The 24527-nt window shown below is 41.7% G+C and overlaps 1 protein-coding gene across 2 annotated transcripts in view; it reads left to right on the top strand.

Annotated features, from left to right (window-relative positions):
• Nucleotides 1–18819, top strand: part of glrbb (glycine receptor, beta b) — a 28013-nt gene extending 9194 nt beyond the window's left edge. Inside the window, exons 5-10 of one of the 2 annotated variants that reach the window (XM_069170874.1) lie at nucleotides 4434–4660; nucleotides 6324–6406; nucleotides 6912–7052; nucleotides 9828–9980; nucleotides 13679–13971; nucleotides 17577–18819. In XM_069170874.1, the coding sequence (XP_069026975.1) occupies nucleotides 4434–4660; nucleotides 6324–6406; nucleotides 6912–7052; nucleotides 9828–9980; nucleotides 13679–13971; nucleotides 17577–17873 (1194 nt within the window). In that variant the 3' untranslated portion in view covers nucleotides 17874–18819. Of the gene's footprint in view, nucleotides 1–4433; nucleotides 4661–6323; nucleotides 6407–6911; nucleotides 7053–9827; nucleotides 9981–12315; nucleotides 12401–13678; nucleotides 13972–17576 lie in introns of those variants that run through there. The other variant, XM_069170875.1, reaches the window with a different exon arrangement.
• The last annotated feature ends 5708 nt before the right edge of the window (nucleotides 18820–24527 follow it).

Here is a 24527-nt window from a genome sequence, read left to right as displayed (position 1 = left end):
TTGGAACCAGAAGCGACCATGAGTCACGGGGAGCGAGCGGTGGATTTAATTTGATCTGATTGGAAACTCGACAATACTACGTCCTTAATCTGACTGCACCACAGGCCTGTCAATCAAACAGACCCCCCACAATTTTTTAAATTTTATTTTAGGTTTATATTGTAATTAATGATGGGATTATTTTCGGATGGACCTCCAGAAAACTAAGAAAAATTAGTGACTTTAACTGACGACATCAAAATGACTGGTCGGAAAAATGTATTGACGCATTTCATGAGACAAGTTGAATGGGAGTCTATGGAGCCGCAGTCTTTTTGGAGCCAGCCCCTGGCGTACCTTGGTGGTATTGCAGCAAATTCTGAAGCTGATAGCAAAAAGTGGGTGGAGCCAGGCTAATAGGCTCTCACAAATGGTGACACTTCTGGGATCTGTTGCATCAAGCCAAATCTGACAAAACATAAAAAACTCAAATTACAACATCTGAATATGGCCAAAATACAGAATTGCACTTTTTAATTTGACACTTAAAGTACACAGTGTATATATCCTGAGACGTTTGTTTAAACAAGCCTTTTTTTTGACAAGTTTTGCAGGAAAATCTGTGTATGTGTGAAGCAGCCAACATGTGATTCAGTGTCTTTTTGCCGAACCTGGCATTCTACTTGTGTATAATCCAATCTTAGTCACAGAATATACTGCCAGCCTTAGTCTTTGCAGGAGCAGACAGTATGCCCGAAAAGCGATCAATGTTCATCCATGTTCAATGTTCAGTCCGACACAATTTCATAAGCAGTGGCACTCTGAACAAAGCCTTGGATCATACCATCCTGGAGCCGGAGCTGCATGAAAATCTACTGTGGAAAAAATTTAGTTTTGGCTGCAGATCAGTCGAGTGGATTCGCTCATGAGATCATCCAGTGGAGAGTTTTCACACGAAGACCAATTATAGACCAATTAGAACAATACATACTGAAAGCGGAAAACACTTACAAGTCAAAGTATGGAAGATTGTGAGCAGAGATATCGGACGAAGAGAGAGAAAAAAACATAGAAGAAAACAAAAACAAAAAGGATAACGAAGAGAAAGATGGATGAAAGAACAGGAATATGGACGACAAGACAGGAAGAATTAAGGTGGAAAAGTGAGGTCAACAAAGAAGAGAGGAAGCAAAAAGTCGATGTCGGTGAGAAATGTATAAGATGTTAGTGAGTGAGGAGGGAAGGGATAAAGCAGAACGGGAGAAAGACAAAAGGTAAAGTGACCGGAGAGGGAAGCCATGAAGATACCTAAGGTGAAAAAAGAAGGAAAAAGGAGAGCAGTGAGGAAGAACAAGAAAGAGGAAGGGAAGAAGAAATTGGAAATAGCAGAAAGGATAAAGTATGAAACAAGCTGAGAAAACCAAGAGAGGCAAGAATCTAAAGACAGAAAGACGAGGGGAGGAAAAGGAAAAAGAGGATAGTATCAAAAAAGGTAGAACAAGTACGAGACAATAAACGAGAAAAAGACACCCATGACTGCCAAATGACAGCTTTTGTCTTCTGTCTTCCCCCCGGGGCTGCAAACTAAAGACAGAAAGAGAATTAAAGTGAGTAAGCTTTGAAATGAATTCAGTAGAAGGAAGAAGAGACAGCTGGTCACCTCTTCCCCTCAATTTTTCACTCTGTGGGGTATCTGCTCTCAGGAAACCCTCTGTCATCATTTACACCTCCACCGCCACACATCCACTGTCATTAACACATCTATTTTCACTTCATGACTGCAGTCCTCATAGGAGAATAACTAATTTGATGTTGTGAGATGGAATAAATTGAGGCAACCTGTTTTTTTGTTGTTGTTTTTTTTTTTTTTTTTACTACCGCTCAGATTGAGTTTTCCTCATAGATTACAACAAGCGGTTGTGTTAAATCTCTTCGGAATCGAATGCTGTACTGGCAGCTTGACAGTGAGCCAAAAGGAAGATATATTTCCTTGTCTGGTTTTCAGAGAGGAAAAAAAGGTGCGGTGCTGTCGTGAGGACTGGTTGGACATTGAAGTCTAAAATTAGGTTGTATAGAAATAACAGCTTGTTTTTCAAAATCAGATATCAACAGTCTGACCACATGTTTCTCTCCCCACAATGTTCACTGGCGGGGAAGTAAAGCACAGTCTGGGTTACTGCTGAATTTATAAATCATCTCGAGACGTCTGTGTATAAATTGTTGTTAGCTGAAGTTTTGAAATAGTTCCTGCCTGTTCATGATGCTTGTAATATTCAGGAAGGAAATATGTCATTTGGTTTATCCTCAAGGACATTGTGGATAAAAATGTACCACAGATTACCATTAGTCATCCACTGGATCATTTCTGCATATTTCCTGGGAAAGGGATCTGGTGCTGTGTGTGTACTGTGTATACTGCATATATACAGTGAGATATTTAGTTTTATATGAGAATAAAATGGTTAGCTTTCGGCACCAAAACCACTTGGTTAGAGTTAGGGAAAGATAATGGTTTGGGTTAAAAGGACGACTTGAACTGTGTTGTCTGCTAAAGCCACCACTTTCTTAAAGTTATGCACCCATTTATCATCATGGCAACAGTAAACGCGGAATTAAACGACCGTCCTGATTTGCGGTCAAAAACAAGAAGCGAACAGTGACATCCTGCACCCAAGTATGCTTTCATATCTGTAGGCTTTATAAAAATGGACGTTGTCTCCGGGTCTAAAAAGTGAAGTGTATGTTTCTCTCATGAAATACAAATTCAATAAAAAAAACAAAACATGTTTTATTCATAACTAAATTCACTTCTGCTGATCAGTTTTCTGGTGGTCCTTCTGAAAATAGAATATCCATAGTTAATTAGATTTAGGACTCAAAAGGAGGAATGTTTGGGGGCGTGTCTGGTTTGATTCACGTGTCAGGTTAGCGGTACAGGTGGGTGGGCATAGTGTCCTCAGGTTGTCAGTCAGACTCACTAATCAATCCCCTCCCTACCTTATGAAATTATGGTCAGATCTGGCTCCGAAAAGAAACATTTAAAAAAAATGGCAACAGCTAAAATGCGAGGCTCGAGGCTTCAAAACGGCAGTTCACAAAACAATTAATGACATCATGGTGGGTTGCCGCTTGGTTGTGTCAAACCATCCACCCATCGAGAATAAAAACTCACACTATATAGACGGCATCTGAATTGCGTCAATTCTCTCAGACACCAGATTGTTGTTATTTATACAACCACGAGAGATAGCTTAGTGAAAAGGGAGTTTTAGCTCATCTTAAGGCACTTGCACAAAATACCTATGGTAAGTCTCACAATGGTATTTATGAATCTTATGAACTTACGCCAGAAGATGCCAGAGTGAGATAAAACTCCGATGAAAGTAAGAATGCCTCTCAGTGGGGGTATGTTCCTGGCACAAATGCCTAAATGTTTCAAATGAAACTCACAGTAGACGCTAAATAGGCCACCAATGAGTTGTTGGATACTCACTTTTATTGTGGTTGTCATTGGGTCTGCTGTTGATTTTACTGTATTAGATCCAACAATTGACTGACTTCAACAGCATGTGAGTAAAATAAAGCCATGCTTAATGTTAAAACACCCGAGTGCGCAGCATGAAGCAATGACAGATGTTGGCATTTAGCAAAATTTAAGCAAGCTGCTCTATAAACAAAGTTAGAATTGGCAACCAATATGATAAAAGTGGAAATAATGAAAGAATGGAAGAAGGAAGTTTATGTCTTACCCAAGAAGACACAAACACACACACAGACACAGGAAACGCTGGTAGTTTGGCAGCTTTATTTGACATACCATCCATCTTCAACCTCGGCATTAATAGTCCACCTGGCCACAAAACAGCTTGAGGCACACCATCGAAATTGGCTCAAGAAAATGTCCCAAAGCCTCAAGTGATCCTTTCCCACCAACAAGAATGTGGACATTTCACTAATAACCTCACTAATGAGGTATTTGTCTTTGCTGTGTTGGTAACATTTGACCCCTGGACTCTTCAGTTTCCTGCAAGCCTTAAAATGTTTTCGCTACAGCCTTAAACTGTCACTCTTTACTTCAAGTGGTCTGGGTTCGCTTTGAGAAAATTGGCTTGATAATTCGTGACCTAAAATCAAAAAGAAAAAAAAAAACTGCCAATAGGCTGGAAGTGCAGTATTGAATTATTTAAAAAAAAATGGTAATTAAAAAGGTAAAACTGCTTTTATTACCCTTCTAATGCACCTCTTGTATTGTTACAGAGACTCTAGCACCTTCCCCATTAAAGCTCCCAAGCAAATGTTGGTAGAAAATGTGCATATATTTCATTTTGTTCCACTCAAAGAGTTTGCCTTTTGGCCAACCATGCCTTTAAAAAGCACCCAACTTGTGTCCAGTAGCATCAACATGACACTCAACATTAACCGTGTTTGTACTTGTCTGGTGTTGAACCTAACAGGATTACAGAGTCAACATCTTCCTGCGACAGCGCTGGAACGACCCCAGGCTGAAGCTGCCACAGGACTTCAAGTCAGATTCTCTTACCGTTGATCCCAAGATGTTCAAATGTCTCTGGAAACCCGACCTGTTCTTCGCCAACGAGAAGAGCGCTAACTTTCACGACGTTACCCAGGAGAACATTCTCCTCTTCATCTTCCGTAACGGAGACGTCCTTATCAGTATGAGGTAATGAATGCACTTTTTTTTTTTTTTTATTGTCACTAATTAAGGAAAATGCCATGCAAAGATATAACAGTTGTCTTTTTCCACTATTCCAGAATGCTTGGAATGATTATTTACCCCACAGTTTATAAGTATGCTCCAATTAAAACTATCCCTTTTTCCAGGGAATTGTGATAGTACCTTGAACATTTCTGGTAAGGTATTAGGTACGATCTCCACCAATATCAAATAAATGTGGTTTACCCACATTTTAGAAAGTCTTTAAATTGAAATTTCCATTTTCAGACATTCATTCTATTGGAGGCTAAAAAAAAACGTGTGTCCCTTCAAAGTTTGGTATCCTGTTACTACCAGACCCAAAGTCACTCCACTGAGGACTGTTCCCAGTCGTTGCATGCTAATGGGCATCGACCTCACGGTAACTTTGAAACTACTGGAGCATCCTTTAACCAATCGGCTTTGACCATCATACGACTGTATTTTGTGCGCTGAGACTCTACAGACGGCATCATTTTTGTCACAACATTTAGAAACAAATGCTTTACTTAAGCACTGCCAATGGTTGCTAATCGATCCGCCCTACTCAGTTGCTGAGCTGAGCTCAATGCGAACTGAGTTTCCAGAATATAATTACCATAAAAAAATGAGGCTGCAAGCAACAGGCCAGTGCAGCCAGGCTAAGAGCTTGGAATCGGGTTCAAGAGATTCGCAAATACAGTTGGTCTGGTACGGTCTATGGCCTGGTGTTGTTTTCCCCCAGTTAGTTAAACAATTGACCAATCAGTGCTTAGTTGGTGGGATTAAGAATGTCATCTTTCGACATAGTTAGCTCTGATCAATGTTTTAAAAAAAAACCATCAACTGCTTCTTGCGGCCATTACCAAAGCTTCTGTGTCAACTGGAAAAGAGAAAAGAAAAACTCCTCAAAACATTCCACTCCCAAACAATGACAAAAAAAAGGTTTGGATGAACAGTGTAAAGCCAAATTAATGCTGTCGTTAATGAAACACAATGAGCAATTAGTCTTCCGATTATTAGGCAACATAAAAAACAACTGCGAAGTTTAGCTTGTGTAGCCGTAAATACATCTGTAAACAAAGCTAAAGAGATATGATTCAAGGGCTAGTTACTCAGGACTATTACCTGGGCATTTCAGAATGCAAATGTTATCATTGATTGCTTGTGTTCTTAATGCCTTGAAAATATGCAGCGACCGTCTGTTTGTTGTTGTACCGTTTTTCATGTGTTCAAGGATTTTCTGGGTTTTCTTTCAATAATTACTGAGACTGCAGGTTGCAAGACTAAAGTCTCAAAAGATAATGAGACTGTTGACATGCAGAGCATTTGGTAAAACATTTTAGCTTCCAAAGGGGCCTCACTGTAAACTTGCTCAACTCTGCTGCGTTGGGTTTCAGTCGTCTCATAAGATAATCAGCGACATGTGTCTGCAATTTCGAACGTAACATATTTTGTTTATCCAGTGTAAATGGATCGCTTGAAAAAAGAGACATCGTGGTAAACCCTTTAAATCCTGCGAGATCTCGAGATAATACTGGTGTTATGCAAACAAGGCTTTTGCGTGAGTGTAAGTGGATACACAGCGAGAGGAGCACTGAAGCAGAGCGTAAATGAAAAACTTTTTTTTGTCTTCTTCATCCTCCTGCAGGCTGTCCGTCACCCTCTCTTGTCCGCTGGATCTGACCTTGTTCCCTATGGACACACAGAGGTGTAAAATGCAACTTGAAAGCTGTGAGTTTTTCCTAAAATAAAGCCACCTTAAAGCACCCCACGGGTGTACACATTTGCTCGTTTGTATTTTATAGCTGCAGTATTAATGAGTTGGGAATATAGTTATTGTTTTTGTAAAATGAGAGCTTTTTGCTTTGTGTTTAGAAAGCCAATTTCAGTTGTTGCACACTTAGAGAAGTCGAATAAATCATCATATTTTAGGGGTTGTTGTGAGCATCTCGCAGCTAATTGAGCTTGACTGTGGTTATTGCATCCTGTTTACAAAGCAGTTCAGATTTAAATAAGCAAAATTACTTAAAGCCATTAGCATCTAATGCCAAACCCGAGTGCTTTCATGCATTTGCATTATGCATATATCTCCACCGTGATGTTTCTCTGAAGTGTGCGTAACATGCAAACATATACTGTATTTTAAAAAAAAAAATTTTTTAGAGTGTGTGTATATATGTATTTGTATGTGTTTTTATGTGTCTGCGTATTTGACTTGTGTACTTCTGTTTTCCAGTTGGGTATACAACAGATGACCTACAGTTCATGTGGCAGACAGGAGACCCTGTGCAAATGGATGCCATCGCTCTGCCACAGTTTGACATCAAACAAGAAGATATTGATTATGGAAACTGCACCAAGTTTTATTCAGGAACAGGTACTGTCCTGGTCATAAATCTATTTTTTTTTTCCCCAAAAGACAAAGGATGTTACAATCAAAATTCTTCTTAGAAAAGAAAGTACCCTTCGCTAGTAGTAGCCTAAAGTAGCTCGGCTTCCATTTTGAATTTGACTCGATTGTAAAATAGGCATGCATTTTGAACCAGTAAACTTTCCTTTATTCAACACTGGCATGAACCATAATGTGAAGCAAGACTTTGACCTCATGATGTTCATCTTTGGGCTTTGCTTTCATCTATTCATTAATTATTCTGTCTGAACAGAAATGATTTTGTTCTGGTTTGGCTCAAAGCTTTCAGTGCCCTTATTTAATTCAGAACCCAAAAGTATGTTCATGTGGGTTGACTGCAGAGCAACTGCTGCAGACTTTCTCAAGTCAGGAGAGGATTTTTCTTTTTACATAAAATTAGTTTGGTGCATTTGTTTAAAAAATTAAATCATCAAGTATCAGGTCTTGGGAAACAAATAATCTGTTATTACATCCTTGTTTACTTGCCAGCAGTTTTCTACACGTTGGTCAGAGCAATGTAGTGAACGTGGAAGTGCGTCTTCTTACGATACAACCATGATGCAAACAAAACAGGGACCTACTAGTAAAGACCTCGCATGGTATTGGGTTGTCAGGGCGGATACATCACTCTCTGGATGAGAAATCTGATTTCCATTGTAAAGTTTATGTTGTTGTTTCGTGGCTAACCAGACGCTTCCAGGGAGCTCAGCTGAACTGAACATGCCCAGACTGATGCACGGCTTGTAACACTGACCATAAAACCTGGCTGCTGCCGGAGTTAAAAATACTGACTACATGTTACGACTATAAAATATTTGGCTCAACCTTGTGACCACCGACGTATAAAGAGGATGGCATACCCAAGGACTAGTGAGGCAAAAGTAATTTTATTTACAAACCTGAAAACTTTCAGAAACCAGTAAAAATGACAGAGGCCAGCCACACGGTGGGCTGTCGGACCCGCGATATCCCTCCTCTAAACTAACAAAGACAGATGAACAAACAAACAAACAAAACAAACAAATGAGAGAAAGTAGTCACGGGGCTCTTTAGTCTTGGAGAGATCGAGAGCTCCTCCTCTTTAAAATAGGTTAAAGTGGGCAGGGCCATACACTCATCACAGATCAGAAACACCTGAAGAGGGAGAGAGAGGAACACAAAAGGGTAGCAGTGTAGCAAAATACAAGAAAAATTATTAAAAAAATAAAAAAATAAAAAAAAGGTTCTGGGACTGTGCCATACACATTTTCAGACTTTTGCAATGAAATGGAAAAACTCTATCAGCCAACGGGGCTGGTATGACCTCAGTGCTCTCACACTTGGGAGGCACACTGCTGGCGATGAGTCAGGCTTTTAACTGGTTGCCATGGCTACATGGCCAGACACAAAGATCACCTCTGTGTACGAATGGTGTGAGCCTGCTCGGCGACACAGGCCGCCCTTATATGCCGTATAGAAGCTCCAGAGATCTCCCGGGCCAGTTAAATATTACTTCAGCCCATCCGCAACCATCCCACCGGACCAACCAACTAGCCAACAGCACTCCTGAAAGAAGGTCTGAAGTTTATGGAGGCCTGTTCCATACTAATGAAGACCATATTTGCAGCATAAATGAACTGTCAGAAAATGTATAATTTATGAGTGGATATGATAACCTTAAAAAAAAAAAAAAAAATCCGGAAAATTGGCTAAATTCAATCCACTAAAAATGGCAGCTTAGTGTTTGGTAGAGGACAGGTCTTGGTCTCCTACGTAGTTGGCCCATTATCAATTGGAAGCTGTGTTTTTTTGTGGTGCAGCCCTGAATGACCAAACAGCTTTAACAAAGTTAGCTGAAATGATGTTAAAGTCCTTAGTCCTATTGACCTTTTCTCTTTATTCCCTTTTCCTTTCTCTATTACTAATGATGCACACAGCTGCACTTTGCTTTGTGCCTGGGCAAAAAGGGGGCAGATCAGATAGAGGACTTAAACTGGCTGCTGCTGCCTTCCCTCTTTAAAGCCTAATGTGGATTTAATAGACCAAGGCGGTAAATGGCCAGTTCTCTCACCTGCTCTGTTTCAATTCGGGGGGGGTGATGTTGGAAGTTCACATTTGTAGGCCGAAAAAAAAAAAAAATCATTACACGGCCAGGGCCTGTTCTTTGTTTCCCTTGTAGATGTGCTCACACTCTGATTTGGAACGAGGCGGCAACCAGCAGCGACGTCGCCCATTGGTTTGTGAGCAGCCGTCATGAGGCCGCCATCTTGCCAGTTCGTTGTGATTTGGAGCCAGAAGGACTAACTAGCGAGGATTTGACCCGATCTGATTGTAAACTCGACAACGCTACGTCTCGTCCAGCGATAGCGGAAACTATCGCCATAAAACTAATGAGAAGGAGGGACTTAAGCAAATGACGCTCAAAAGGACACGTGGAAAAAAAAAATGATTTCGTCAAATCGTATTTCATGAGACAAGTAGAATGGAAGTCTCCGTAGGCTCTTTGGAGCAAAAACTCGAATGGCCCTCAGTGGTATTGCAGTTTAAGGCATATCTGCCTCATTTTTTCGACCGGGAAGCTACGCCCACTTTTATACACAGTTTATGGTTGAAACACTATAATCTCGTGTATGATGCCATTTTCCAGTGTACTGCATTCCTGCTGCGTTTTTTAAAAACCACTTTTCTTTTAAATATCGAGGCTAACTATATTTCAGTTAGGTCATTACATGATACCTGACCATTGACTCCCTTCTGTTGCAGGGTACTACACTTGTGTCGAGGTCATCTTCACCCTAAGGCGACAAGTTGGCTTCTACATGATGGGTGTTTACGCCCCCACACTGCTCATCGTAGTCCTCTCCTGGCTGTCCTTCTGGATCAACCCTGATGCGAGTGCCGCCAGGGTCCCTTTAGGTATGGATTTTTTGATCAATTTCTATTATCTTCCATTGATATTTACAAGTATAGAAGTTTTGTAAATATGTTTGGGGGTTGGTAAGAGTGCATCTACTCTTGAGGTAATTAGGTGTAAAAACTCCAGTTGAAAAAAAAGTCATGTTGGCAAAAAAAAATGGAAACCACTCTAAAAGATTTGGGTGCATTTTTTTTTAATGGATCAATGATATTGTGGCACCAATCATCTCCATTGTGACATCATCAATCATTTTGACACCATGAAGGACTTTATCTATCGGGCATGGTGCCATGTCCATTGTTTTTCTGTCTGTGATGAATCACTGAATGTAGCTGTAATTGACAGATGGAACCCGCTGCAGCGGTGCGAGAAGCATTTATTTAGTGCAGGTCAGAGATTTTAAACCCATATTTTACTGCGGCAATGGCACTTTTTTTTACTGGTGGGTCCATGTAAAAGATTTAACTCAAGTATAATAAATTTGATTTCTACAGCTACCGCTCAACTACCAATTCACTCAGTCATATCAAATTACCTAAAACTAAAATGCATCTCCCAGTTTTCCCATTTGACTGCGATGTGATGGTTGTTTAGGTATACACACAGATTTCCCTGCCATAATTTAATGGCAATTTTGGCTACTTGCTGCTAAAAAAAAAATGTGTCCCCCCGGTTGTTCAGTGTGGGCAGCAAGGTGTTGAGGAGAGACAGGGGAAGGGGGGGACTCAGAAGATGTTCAGCTGGCCAGCGAGGCACACCTGATTCCCGTTAACCCAAGTAATGAAGGGGTTCGGGGGGCGGGGGAGCGAGGGGGTGGGGGGTGATGAAAACACAGAAGGAGCTGGGGCTGTTTTTCCAAACCAGAGAAGTACACAGTGTTTTTTAGCCTGAAGAAGGTCTGTCGAGATTACTGGCGAGTTAGACAGAGCCATGAGGGGGGAAATACACGAACGTACTGGTGGTCCTTAGGTTTTTCGTTCGGTCTTAGTTTATGCACTGAATAAATCAGAGGCAACCAGCAGATGAGCAGTGACCTTCTTTCTTTGAGTGCTTGCTGTGGGTACAGGCCTCGTTTTAACAGAGCTCTGCATGATTGAAAAGGGACAGGGTGTCACAACTCACAAGTTTCCTCACCTAAAGTACGCTCTTCTTATCACATTTGAATTGGTCACCATTTACGTGAGTTCTTTCTGATGCCCTGAATATTTTCCATTTGTTCTCAGTCAACAAAGTAAAAGGACTGAATGTTCTCAAAATATACTTTTGGGCTGATAATCTTGACACCGGTTCATGAAATAAGAAAAAGCAAGCATGTAATGAATCGTTCCAATTAGGGAATCTATTCAATTGAATTAATTAAATTGGGTTTCTGTCTTTTATTCAACTTGTAATCGTTTTTATAGTGTTAACGGTAGCAGATTTACTGCTCAAAGTTTGTAGAAATGGTTAAGACAATGAGATTCTTATTTTTAGTTGAGAATAATTTGGCTGAAATAATGTCCACATTTTATCAGCTGTAGCTTCATGACGTTAGTTCATTTTCACTAAATGTGATTTGGTTGAAAAGTCTGTCTCCAGTTGATTTTTCCAGCTTGATGTTCAAGTACTGAATGGAAAGCTGCTCAGGTCTCCTGTGTCGTCAGCTAGGCGAGTGCACTACAGTTTGTAGCTTATATTACGAAAAGAAAAAAAAACACACTGTTTAACCTGATCATTTCTGCTTGTCTTGTATTGTTGTTGTCTGCAGTATCTCTCTCACTAGAATCCAAAGTACCTCTTTGGCCTCAAGGGGTCATGATAATGGTCAATTATTTGTCCAGAGTGCACATTTAAATCTGCGCTATAAATACAACATATAAAGAAAAAACAAGTAGTACATGTCAAGTCATTCAGCACATTTACCATCATATTGTTTCGGAAAAAAATGCCCCGAGGAAGTTTATATTTCATGGGAATGACGACAACATTGTCGCCATGACCTCTTGTCTTAATATATTTGTCAATGCTTTCCACATATTCCTATCTTTCCTGTATGGATGCTCCGACTACACTCGGCAGAACTTACTCACAATATTTACAAATCTCCTGTTTGCTGAAAAAAAAAAAAATTAGATTTCATTCCACTTAGTTTTTCCCTCCAACCCGTGTGTAATATGTCAGTGTCACCCACATACAATATCCCACTCGCACCTCTGCATGTGTGTGTGTGTGTGTGTGTGTCTGTGTGTGCACGCAGGGCCTGCATGGATAAGATAATCCATTGTTGTCCCACCTCCGTCGTCCACCGCCGCCTCCTTTTCTCTTTTTTTTTTTAACTCTCCATCCTCCCTCCAGTTGTTTATCACCACTTTCATCCCATCATCACTCCGACTCCTCCTGGAAGCCTCCTCTGACTTCTCTCTAAATGGGATCAGTCCAGGTCAGTCAGTACCCAGGTGTGGGACTACTCTCATTTATTACTCCATGTTTTTAGTGTGTGTGTGTGTGTGTGTGTGTGTGTGTGTGTGTGTGTGTGTGTGTGTGTGTGTGTGTGTGTACATAGAGTTATGCATCCATGTGTTCACGGCGTGTTTTTTTTTTTTTTTTCCCCTTCGGGAACGCGGACAAATGTAACAGTAAAAATTGATTTATATATTCCAGCGATACACAGTATGTTGTTCATGTTTTCCGCCTGACATAAGGGCCGGGTTTATTTCAGACAAGCAGTTCAGTGTGTCACTTGGGAACGCGTCAAACAAAAGCTATTTCGCTATCACCGCCTTTCAATGTTTCTGTCCGTTCGTGGGTAATAGGTGGGCTTCCAGCATTCGCTTATTACTTCAGCGAGGTGGCGAGCGTTTGATTAAAAATCCCGAACCCTGTACGAACCCCCTTTTCCTTGATGACTGACCATAATGAAGTCTGGAGGCAAAAAAACAAAAACAACTATCAGCCGTTTCTACTCATTTATTGTCTCTGAAGTAGTTTAGCTGTAAGAAAAAAAAAAGGAACGTGAAGCCCCTTCATTGGCGGTTAGAAAATCCTCCTAAGAGTCACTGTAATTATTTCTGCTGCTGCCTGACACCGTTGCAGCTAAGCAGGGGAAATCTCTAACCTGGAATCCTGTTGGCTATCGGAGATTAAAAAAAAAAACATTTTCAAGCATTACTTTCTCATTAGAGGCTGTCTGAGCTTTTGGAGGATGTCCTAATGAAAGAGGTAAAGGAACAGTCAGGAATCCTAATTGCAGTCGTGTTCTCGGCAGCCCTTTGTGGATGAACAGATTTATTTACAGCGTTTGCGCAGATTGGGAGATTAATTTATTCAGAATTTTTTTTTGCATTCAAAGAGGAAATGCATCAGTTTTTTTTTTGTTTGTTCAATCCTCAGATGTAGGTTGATCAAACGCTTTTGATAATCACGGTTACGCATAATCTCCTTATTGACTGGGTGTTGACTTTTTTTTTTTTTTTTGGCAAACCTGAAACGTTCCCACAGTACTAAAAATCTGTCCCGAGTCATTAATCTTGTTTGACTTATTTTTGGATCAGAGGAATTATTTTCGATATTTAAGCTACTTGTGTTCAGAAAAAAAGCAACCGAGTGATATTTTGTTCCAAAAGGTTTTTGCTACTGAACCTTAACTCAGCTCTGCAGTGTCCAACTTCCTCTCCCTCCTTTTGATTGACAAGGTCACTTGTGCTCCGTCTCCGCGCAGGCATCCTCTCGGTGCTCTCTCTGTCCTCCGAGTGCACCTCCTTGGCTCAGGAGCTGCCCAAAGTGTCCTACGTCAAGGCCATCGACGTCTGGCTCATTGCTTGCCTGCTGTTTGGTTTCGCCTCGCTGGTGGAGTACGCCGTGGTTCAAGTGATGCTCAACAGCCCCAAACGCATCGAGGCGGAGAAGGCCAAGATGGCAGCCAAGGAGAAGGCTGCGGGAAAGAGTCCCACTGCCAAGAACAACACGGTCAACGGGACCGGAGGGACACCGCTTCACGTCAGCACCCTGCATGTCAGTCAATCTGGTTTGTTATCTTGTGTGTGTGGGAGTGTCGTCAATGTATTACAAAAGTTTATTCAATCAAATCAGAGGTCGAAAAAAGCAAGCGTTTCCAATATCTGTTCTTGGTCCGATTTGTGCATGCAGTACGACTGCAACATCCCCGGTTCAGTTCCAACCATCTCGGTCGTCAAATCGCGCATCTCACTTCCCTTGTTTGCCGTCGGGCATCCACATTGTCACAATCTAAACGAAAAAGATGGCAAAAATCGAATCCTTAAAAAGAAAGAGTTGTAACTTTTTCTCCTATATCAGCGGTCAGCCTCGTCTGAACCTTTGTGACCGCTGCAGCTAAAGCAGGAAGACTTGGTACAACAAATAAACGAGCTACTTTTAAGGCACGAGGTTACAGTCAGTGTAACTTCGAGTCGCTGTAGTAATTATGACAGAAGCAAAAGGAGGAACTCAGGCATCGCAGTGTTGGGGTTGGTCGGAGGGATCGGACACAGGACTTTCATCAAAGTAGGCCGCTGCTTGTGTCCCCTGTGAAAACAAAGGTCGACGTTGACTTTTTTTTTTAAAGCTAGCCGAAGTACATAAGTGAACTAACCTAACCTGACGAATGTAACATGACTTGCGTACTTATTAAAACACAAGCCGTGATCTTTTCCTAAACCAAACTGCAACCAAGTGTTAGTTATTGTTACTATGACAACAAAGGTTCGGTACGCCGGTCACCGGCAGTGTCCTTTGTGGATGATAACATCATCCTGAACCTGCCAGCAGCTCGAGTAGCTCTTAGAGCACACTCGGGACAGATGTGTGATGATAATCACCCACTCAATAGTCTGATAACAGTCAAACCGGTTGCTGAGGCAGCCAAAGGCTCACTGACTCCACAGCAACTTTATACCTGGATGGAAACTGTTTCCAGTGACTTTTTAAAAGAAAAAATATTCCGTCTTTTTTTTGTCATTACGGAGACTTAAAACGGCCTCACGGCAGAGTTCTTGTAACCTTGGAACATTTTCAACAGTTTCCCTCGTCCGTTCGTAGTCAAGTATGTACTTTGTGTTGAAAATGTTCAGACATAACTTCAAATTGCATTAACACTCAACTCAAATGAATCGTAGGGATAGATAACCGCACCATCCACGTGGATACGATCCAGTGTAGTTTATGTCACGTGTGACTTGACTTCAGTTGCATTTTGCAGCGATCGCGTCCTTAATAATCGTGTTTTGTCCCCTCGGCTGTTGATGTTCCAGTTAATCAGCAAAAACATTTTAACGATGCTGAATTTATTTGCTTCAAGTGAGCGTGCGTGCAGGTGCCTGTGATTATGTGATTCCATGTAACCTGCCACCTACAGTAGCACACAGTAGAACTCCAGATTCAACATCCCCTGGCACCTGTGTAACTGAGGCACTGAGACCCAATCTAAATGCAAAGCAGGGAAATACTGTCATTAAAACATGGCATTGTCTCTAACATACACACACGCACACACACACACACACACACACACACACACACACACGTCACTGTTCAACCAGGGCTCAAGTCTTGACACTCGCATGCACGTCAGCGGGCGTGCAGGACGTTGCATGGGTCCTCCCGATTGGACGCCTAATTGAAATGAATTCACCTCCGAGTGTACGTTTCGTCCGAACCACATTCGGTCTGAGAGGATTACATTATTCCATTGAGCTTTAATGGATTTTCTTGTCAAAACCAAATCAAAATAATGAAGCTTTAATGAGCTTAATGACTTCAGTGAGCAAGCATCCATAGTCTGATTAGATCCTGTTCACCCCGCGGGCCTTCAGGAAAAGTCGATGAAAGGGATTTATTTTTTTTGGGTGGGGGGGGGGGGGACATTAAACTAAATCCTCCAGCAGATTGTTTTCTATGAGCGCAGGTTGTGATAGCGTGTCAAGGAGGGGAGGGGGAGGTTACGAGAACCCGGTTGAGAGAACAACCATATTAGGCAGCGCTGTGGAGCACAAAGTAAATCTAATTTTGGCTCCAAAACTTTTTTTCTTTTTTTTTTCCCCTTCTTAAAAATAGCAGTAGTTTTGATTTATCAGCACGAGTTCTGTCCAAGCGTCGGGATCAAACAGCTCCCTTTACGGCTTTTTCAAAGTTTAGTCTGTTTTCAATCGAGTCCAATCATCATAAATAGCCTCCATTCAAATGTTCCTTTCAGTTGAGACAAAGCCTACATGCAGCTTTGAGGTGATGTCATAGCTCCTGTGTACATACAGACCACATTTTTCTACGTGTCAAACGGCAGTCAGAGGAATTGGAGCGTGCTGTTACCTTTTGCCAAGGTTGTAGAAAAGTCGCTGTCAGAAATATTCCTACATGTTGATTCGTGCAGAGGGTGGAGATGCCAACCGGGTGGGGGGGGGGCAAACTGGACAACATTTTTGATGGTGATAGATGAGAAATCTACGTGTAGTTCTGCCAGCTACGAGTCCGACGAGGAAAAAAAAAAAGACAAAAAAAAAAGTAGTCTTACTACCGTTTGTGCGCTCGTCAGAAAGTGCAGAGTCAGCAGTGGCTGTCGGCACCATGTGTTGCGGTCCTACGTGTCCATACGTCTCTCCTTTCTGGTTGAGATTCACATGAAGGAGAGGCAGAGAGGTCGAGGTAGGAGACGAGGGTAAAACGGATGTGGTGTGAATTCCACAAATGAATGGTGACATTTCTGTTCTATTCTAAGATGGAGGATGGTTTATTTTAAAGAGTTAAAAAAAAAAAAAAAAAAAAAAAAAAGAGCTTCCCCCCCCCCCCTCAATAGATAGAACAAATTTGCACACTCATATTCCCCTGATGCAAAATAAATCTTGTGGTTGAAAAAAAAAAAAAAACTCGGTCAAATTTTAAAAAAAACCACACAGGTTGTAAACAGGTTGTAAATCAGCAAAGGCAAACAAAACCAAACCAGGAGCAGGCAGGTGTCAAACGGGAAGGCAGGAACCAATTCGGGAGATAAAGTGCTCGGGCTTTTTCAGTCGAGGGAACGGCGTCTGCTGCGCACAGTCCACGGTGTGAAAAGTGAGGAACATCAGCCGGACGCTGAGAAAGCTCAGTTGACCGGAGGTGATAGGAAAACAACGACGGCAGCGACTGAACGAGTCGGAGGCTGACAGGTGGTGCAAAAAGAAGAGAGGTCGGTGACAGCCGGGCGGAGCGAGCACACGCGAAGTGGCAGACGCGTTCCGCCGGTGACGATAAAAGGCTTCTCGTCTTCTTCTGTTGTTTAAAAACTTGCACCCAATCTCCTTTATTTAATTCTTACCAATACACCGTATGCAAAAGTAGTTTTTGCGGTAACAGCCTCAATAAACCACGATTATTATTTGTGTTGCAGGATGGATTCATTCTTTGTCGTCCCGCTAGTGATGGCACAAAGTCAGCCTCCCACTTTTAGACCACCTCGGTCCTCCTCTTCCGCCTCCAGCGGCGTATTTCAGAAGATCAGTCTCATCTTATCTTTGCTCTGTTTCACAAGCACGAATTCATTTTCCTGCGACGAAACGACGCAGAATTTAACGATCGACGATGACGCGCTCTCTCTCTCTCCCTCTCTTTCTCGCTCGCTCCCAAAGGTGGCCGAGACGCGCTGCAAGAAGGTGTGCACCTCCAAGTCCGACCTGAGGACCAACGACTTCAGCATCGTGGGCTCGCTCCCGCGGGACTTTGAGCTGTCGAACTTTGACTGCTACGGTAAGGCCATCGAAACCGCCGCCGGTCTCGGCAAGTCGCAGGCGAAGAACAAGAAGAAGCCTCCTCCTCCGAAACCGGTCATCCCCTCTGCTGCCAAGAGGGTCGACCTCTACGCCAGAGCCCTCTTCCCTTTCACCTTCCTCTTCTTCAATGTGATTTACTGGTCCTCATACTTGTGATCTCGTTATTTAACCTCCCCCTCCTCCCCCCTCCTGCCCTTCCCACCCCACACCCCTAAACTTCACTCTTTATTGATCAGATTTAAAGATTCCACTTCCAAAGTGAATATTGAGAAATGTGAAACGTACCCAAACCAAGTTATTGATGAGAAAAAAAAAAGTTCAACTATTATTATTATTATTACATTTATCTTCACATAAAAAAAAAACAAATAATAAAAAAAAAAACACCCCAACTATCATCATTTGTGTATTAAACATTGATTACAACTTTAATTGTTCTTAACATTCCTTAACAGGAAATATAGCATCTTTGTTTATTGATAATGGAAACTGAAAGGCGAATCCAGGATTGCAGGTCGACTGCAACAACCGTTGTGATGAACGGTGTGTAAACACGTCCACAAAGATTAACTGCGTTAAGAACGGAGCGGAAAATTCAGAGAATTTATCAAAGAGCATCTGTAAATAGCTTTTTAATTTCCCGCCCTCGCCAAGTGGGAGTTTGCTCGCAAGTTTCAATAAGTTAAAGCGTTTTGTTTTTCTTCTTTTCTTTCCAAGCTTCGATGCAAAGTGTATCATTGTAATTACCGTGCATGTTCAAAGGTAATGCATGCATATGAAGATAAGAGTATAGATATGGAGATAAAGTATTTATTCAAATGTTATGATTCTTATGATTTGCTCTTGAGAAGATAAGGTGGATACACACTGCTGTTCCTGTCCAGATGGTCATGTGACACTGCCACTCCTCCGACCGATGTAACATGTGACACCCTCCCCCCCCCCACACACACACCCCCCACACCCACCCCCACACTTGTGTAAATGGGTCACTCGTGAGCTGTGACCGTGTGTTTGTTAAATTTACAAGCAAAGGAAAAAAAACAAAAATATTTGATCAAATGCCTTTTCACCATTTGATGTGATTAAAAGTGAACACAAAGATTTGAATTAAACGCCGTACGTCATTCATTTGTTTACATAGGTTTGCTTTTCTGCAGCTCGGTGTTTGCAACGAGTCTATATTTCCGCCATCTTTCCCCTTTTTTTTTTTGTTCCGGCACATCTCACAACAGCTGTTTCTACCGCCGAGGCTTGGCCTCTCCTAATCTGCCAAACCAGCCATCAAATATTCACACGAACCTGCGGGCAGAAAACGACCCCCGACTATCATTGTGAAACTTTTCATATGAAATCTGTCTCGTGCTTTGATGAAGCAGGAGCGCTGCGGACCTTCTGTCATGACAATACGGGGTCACGTTCATGAAGTCTGAAGCGCACTGAGGGACCAGAATTGAAAAGGAAAGCGAAATCGTCATTACTGTGATCTCTCTCTTTCTTTTTTTATTTTTTTATTATTTTGGTTAGCACATGAAAAAACAAGACTTTCTTTTTTTTTTCTCTCTCTCTCTCTCTCTCTCTCTGGCTGCCATGGTTACAGACACGGCAAATAATTTTTGGTCTGTCACTACAAAAACAAAAACCCAGCCGGTGACACAGAATGGGAGTCAGGCAGAGAGGAGAATCGGGTGGAGAAACGCGAGTCATCAAATGAAGCATGGTTTTACGGATTAATGAAAACATATGTGTGGTTCATTTTTGACTGATCTGAGGACTCATTTTCAGCTCGGGCTGAATCTCCAAACGAGGCAGATTTTGCATTGCAGTGCCCCCCGATGGCCACATCTAGAATTGTTTAGTGTAATGAGGATGTAAAATGCACTCCAGGGAGAAAAAAAAACAAAAAACAGGTGTAAGGCCAGGTCCCGTGCAAAGTATGGTGAGGGCGTGAAGGAGGTGGATTTTTTTTTTAATTTAATTTTTTTTTACTTAATGCTGAAATACAGGTAGATTAAAGCTTTTTTCCATTTCGCACATGACTCATAATTATAAGACATTTTTACTGACGATAGTACATTAAATTATTAATGTCAAGTGCCTTCAGAAGATCTGAAGCGATATTATGCAAGTTAGTCGTTCATTTTTCTTTAAATCTGACATTTTACATCCTCAGTTTTTTAGCCGAGGATGTTATATGAGCAATAAATATAACAAACGTTAAAATAGGCACCACCTAATTGGTTGAAAAGCAACCATTTTAAAGGGTTTTAATAGTTCAATTCATGGCATCGGGACAGTAGTTGTATCAAATGCAGCTGTTGTCACAGGTGTGACTCATGTGTCTCTGTGTGTGTGTGTGTGTGTGTGTGTGTGTGCGCGCGTGCACGTGTGTGTGTGTGTGTGTGTGTGTGTGTGTGTGTGTGTGTGTATATTTGTGCTTGTGCGCAATCCACCCCCGCACCCCAGCACCCTGCTAGCTGCACAGTGCAGTAACCTATATCACACAGGGTGCTTTCTAATCCAACACGACCTCTCACCAGGCATCCGCCCGAGCCACCAAGACAACAACCATGACAGTCAGGCAATGATTAGTGGAGGAACAGTGGGGGGGGGGGAGGGGGAGGGTGGGGGGGGGATACGGCTTATTGGAAGCTCATTTACTGGGAACGAGGCTTTCACACATCGCTGTTGTGCTTTTACAACCATCCCCCAGCCCCCTAAAAAATAAAGACATACGTCGTAAACGAAGACTTTCTTTTTCATAAAAATAGCAGCCTGCCACTGCCCTACATGTTGTCAGGATTAAAATCATATTCTATCAAATGATTATGTCACAGAATAAGGGGCCGTAGTGACCAATGTGAAGCCCAGCCATCATTAATATTCACACTAAGTACAGGTAGAGGAAGTGCAGACTCCACGTACAGTATCTGTTTCCTGATTGATTGTTTACTGTCTCAAACGGGGATATATTTTTTTTTACGCTTTAGGACATAATAGGTTTTGTTTTTTGTTTTTTTTTGCAAATGCCACGGCAGGTTTCAGGTCAGCCACAATTTTCCACTCCTCCACAGGTACCGTGGCTGTCTGGTGGGAGATTTATTTATTTATTTTGGGTAGGGCTTTAAATATGGCAGTCAACAAAAGTGTGGAGGATGTCATTTCCTGTCAGAGGTCAAAGTGGCGTAAAGCTTAGTTCCACGCACACTGAACCGATCTCTAAACCAGCCGTGACCGCGGGTCCCGTCGTTAAAGTTAGTTCTGCAGGAAGCAGAGAAAAGAGAGGGGGAGTGGGGGGAGACAGGGATGAAATGGTGAAGGTAAAATACCATCGAGTCTAAAAAAAAAAAAAAAAAATCCTGACAGTGGAGGAAATAGAGAAGATGGGATAGTGAAAGTGGAGCAATATGGAAAAGTAAACTGAGGGAGCATAAAAGAAGCGAGACAGAAATTAAAATGCGGGGTCCTCGATTCTTATCAAATTCTCAAAAGCTCTAAACTATCCCATGATTTTTTTTAAACTTCTGCTGTCGCATTCACGTATCACTTTTGAAACTGAGATTTTCAACGGATATGCATGACTACAGGATAATAGAACAATCGCTGTTCCGATGAAAATACGAAAACCATCGAGCAGAAAGGGTTTCAATCGTTAGTAGAGAAAGAGGAGAATTTTTTTTAAAAACACACAAAGTGTAAAATGATCAGTGCAGACGGCCGGAAACTATAGGCAACACTTTTTTTATCGTTAAAAAACAATGTTAATCAAAATTGCCAACGTCAGTCATTTACATTCTCTTAAATTGTTGTTGTTGATTATTTATTACAGTAACAATAAACATCAATAAAGATCACGTGTAAGAGAGCCAGTTTTAGTCAAAAGGAAAATGTCCAGCTGTTATCCGTTGACCAGAGAGCAAATGATAATAAAACCAAACAGAAATTGGAGATAAAGGAGAATTCTGCATGTGTTTTTACATGGTTTTTTTTAATAGATCTTTTATTCATACGTGACCCTTTCATCTCACGTTTTCATACCAGGAACCAGAACTCAGAACTAAAAGAAAATCTCTTAATAACATCCTTTAAAGGTATTACTTTGATATAACTTTAAGGATTGAGCGTGTTTTCGTTTGTTTGTTGTTGTTTTTCCCGTTTGGAGCCTCTCACATGATCACGTGAAGGCTGAACCAGTGTTTTAGAGGTTAAATATAAAAGGAGCTCGGTGCGCAACTGTAAAGCTTGAAAGCTGTTGACGCAAGCCGGTGCAGTCAAAGTGTCCAGTCTCAGCACTCTTCCTGACCTTCGGACCGATCCCTGCAGGTTTAACTCCCCCCAAAACTGTTCTAATGGCAGGATATGCTTGGCTTAGCAACTTCAGTGTGTCCAAAGACCTTGTTATGCATTCATATCACCTCTTTACAGTATGATCAAAGAGCCCTGAAGTCACTGTCACGTCAGCAGCAGCAGTAAATCACAGAGACAAGGCTGTTGTCTATTTTCTAATCAACTGACACAACACAGAGAATCACCAAAGCCTTGTCAAAATACAGCGGATTGATTCGTGATTTATTTTTATTTTTTTAGGTGTTTGTGCTGCATTAGTTTCACTTCGATTTAAGTCACGACTTCCGGTTACAATTCCTTCGAGATTGCTGCAAGTGATCGAATATGGCGAAGTGCTTTTTGATATACAAATAATCCTGAAAACGTGGTTGAAGGCCATTCCTGTTCCAAATCGCGTACTATTTCTTTTTACTTTTAATAACGGACTGCAGCTGCCCTTAAAAAGTTTGTATTGCTCATGTAGATGTGTACAATTGGGACAAACTACTTCATCATAAAAATGCGTCTTGAACTTTGACCCACATATCCGTTGAGATCCGTAGGGGGCGACGTTTGAAGTAATAAAAAAAGTAAAAGGATTCGTTTTGGAACGATTAGGCTTCCTTTTCATGTCTTCTTCTTCTTCTTCTTCTTCTTCTTCTTCTTCTTCTTCTTCTCCTCCTTCTCCTTCTCCTTCTCCTTCTGCCTTTTTGCGGGCGGAGCATTAGCGCCACCAACTGTCCCTGCAGCTCAGTCGAGACGTGACGTATTCTCCGTCGCGCAGAGGATTGTGGTTCAGAACATTTTCAAAGTAAAGCACTCGCACAAGTAAGAGTCCGAACATTTACGAGTATTATTTGTTAGTGTACTAAAAGGGGAAGTGTGTCATTTGGAACGCAGCGCATTTGTTTTTATATGCTTGGCTGATGTTCCTCGTCTTTGGTCGACGCTGTAGGAGTTTGTTCTAGTTGCCGTTGACATAATAAGCTACTTAAAATGCATTTTGTTTGTGGGCGTTCGAATGCTCAGCTGTTTAATAGTATGGTGCACTTGGCATCAGTGATTCCACCCCCCCCCCCCTCTTCCACCCCTGAGGTAATAAAAAAAAAAAATTCTACTCACAAAGAACTTCTGGGGAAGCTTCAGTTTACATGGGGAAGAGTTATTATCCAATTATATGATTTACAGTGACGCAGTCATAAATTGTTGATAGATTGCACGTGCTATTTCTAGTGATATAATTGATATCTTGTCTCGTTCGGTTGTGGTCTTGGAGCTCGTCCTCTTTGTGAGGCAGACGAGTGTTGAATTCTTCACACTACACAATGAAGCCCGGGGCCGGCATGCTGACTTGGCGATGGAGACTGTCACCTCGTAATTTTAAACCCAGTTATTCTCGATAGAAATGCGGTGTAGTTGGATGGCAAACTCGTTCACATATTTATGACTCTGACAGCGCGGTGTTTAAGTGCGAGGCGTGTCTGAAATATCTCCCTGCCTGCTGCCTCGGTGCATGCTGGGACACTTTCCAGCTGGCCATCTGGAACTTTCTGCGAAAAATATCAAGACCGGAAGAAAACTGATGACGCAGCTTTGTATTTGTGGAAAGGATCCCTAATCAAGTTACGACACAGAACCTATGAATCCACGTCCCGCTGTGTTGACTTTTAGCCTTTTATTTTCTTCCATATTCACCCAAGTGGATTGAGTTTTCACCCAATTTCTATTTAATATTTGATTAAAAAAAAAAAACATTTAGGCTAGCAAATCTCCTGAGCTTCTCCACAAACCCATTTACGAAGGTCAGTCTAAACACGGAAGATAATTTAGAATAAAACAATACAAGAGAGAAGAAAGTAATTTCGCAAAAACGAGTCGCTTATCAACCCCCGGTGGACTTTGAGTGAAAATGTACAAAAGGAAACGCAACATAATTGATGTGCGGAGAAACACCTGCGCATTGTTTACGTGTACTGCAGCTAACGGCAGCGACAGGTCACACTTCAGACCCCCACAGCCAGTGTTTGTCCATCACAAGCGAAGTGTCTTCTTGAAGTGGCCTCGAGTGAGACATTAAAAATGCTACCCATTGTGTGCCTCTTCAGATAAGAGCAGCAACTAAATGCCAGAAATGTAAATGCTTTCTCTGAAACAGTCACACAGGGTTTCAGGGAAGTATAAACATGAGTGGTTAACATTTCTTAAAAGGTCATCGACTTGTTATTTTTTTACCAGCTCTGCAGGCCACATGGTGTTTAATTCGGAGCGCAAAGTATTTTCATTAGCAAGTGTAAAATATCCCATCACGGTCTTGCTGTTATTTGCGTAAATTGACTCAAAGGTAAACGTTGTTACGCAGCCGGCGGGGTCATGATTTAATTATGACTTTCCTCTCATTTCACCCCTAAAAAGTCATCAGGAACGCTCTTCAGTGTTGTGACAGTTAAATTATCTCACGGGCAGCACTTTCAGTACATCGCCGAA

This window comes from Embiotoca jacksoni, unplaced genomic scaffold, assembly GCF_022577435.1.
Source record: "Embiotoca jacksoni isolate LCO1_2020_lvr unplaced genomic scaffold, fEmbJac1.0.p SCAF_5, whole genome shotgun sequence".
Lineage (NCBI taxonomy): Eukaryota > Metazoa > Chordata > Actinopteri > Embiotocidae > Embiotoca > Embiotoca jacksoni.
The sequence above is the reverse complement of the archived record's forward strand: the minus strand, read 5'-3'. Positions and strand labels throughout refer to the sequence as shown.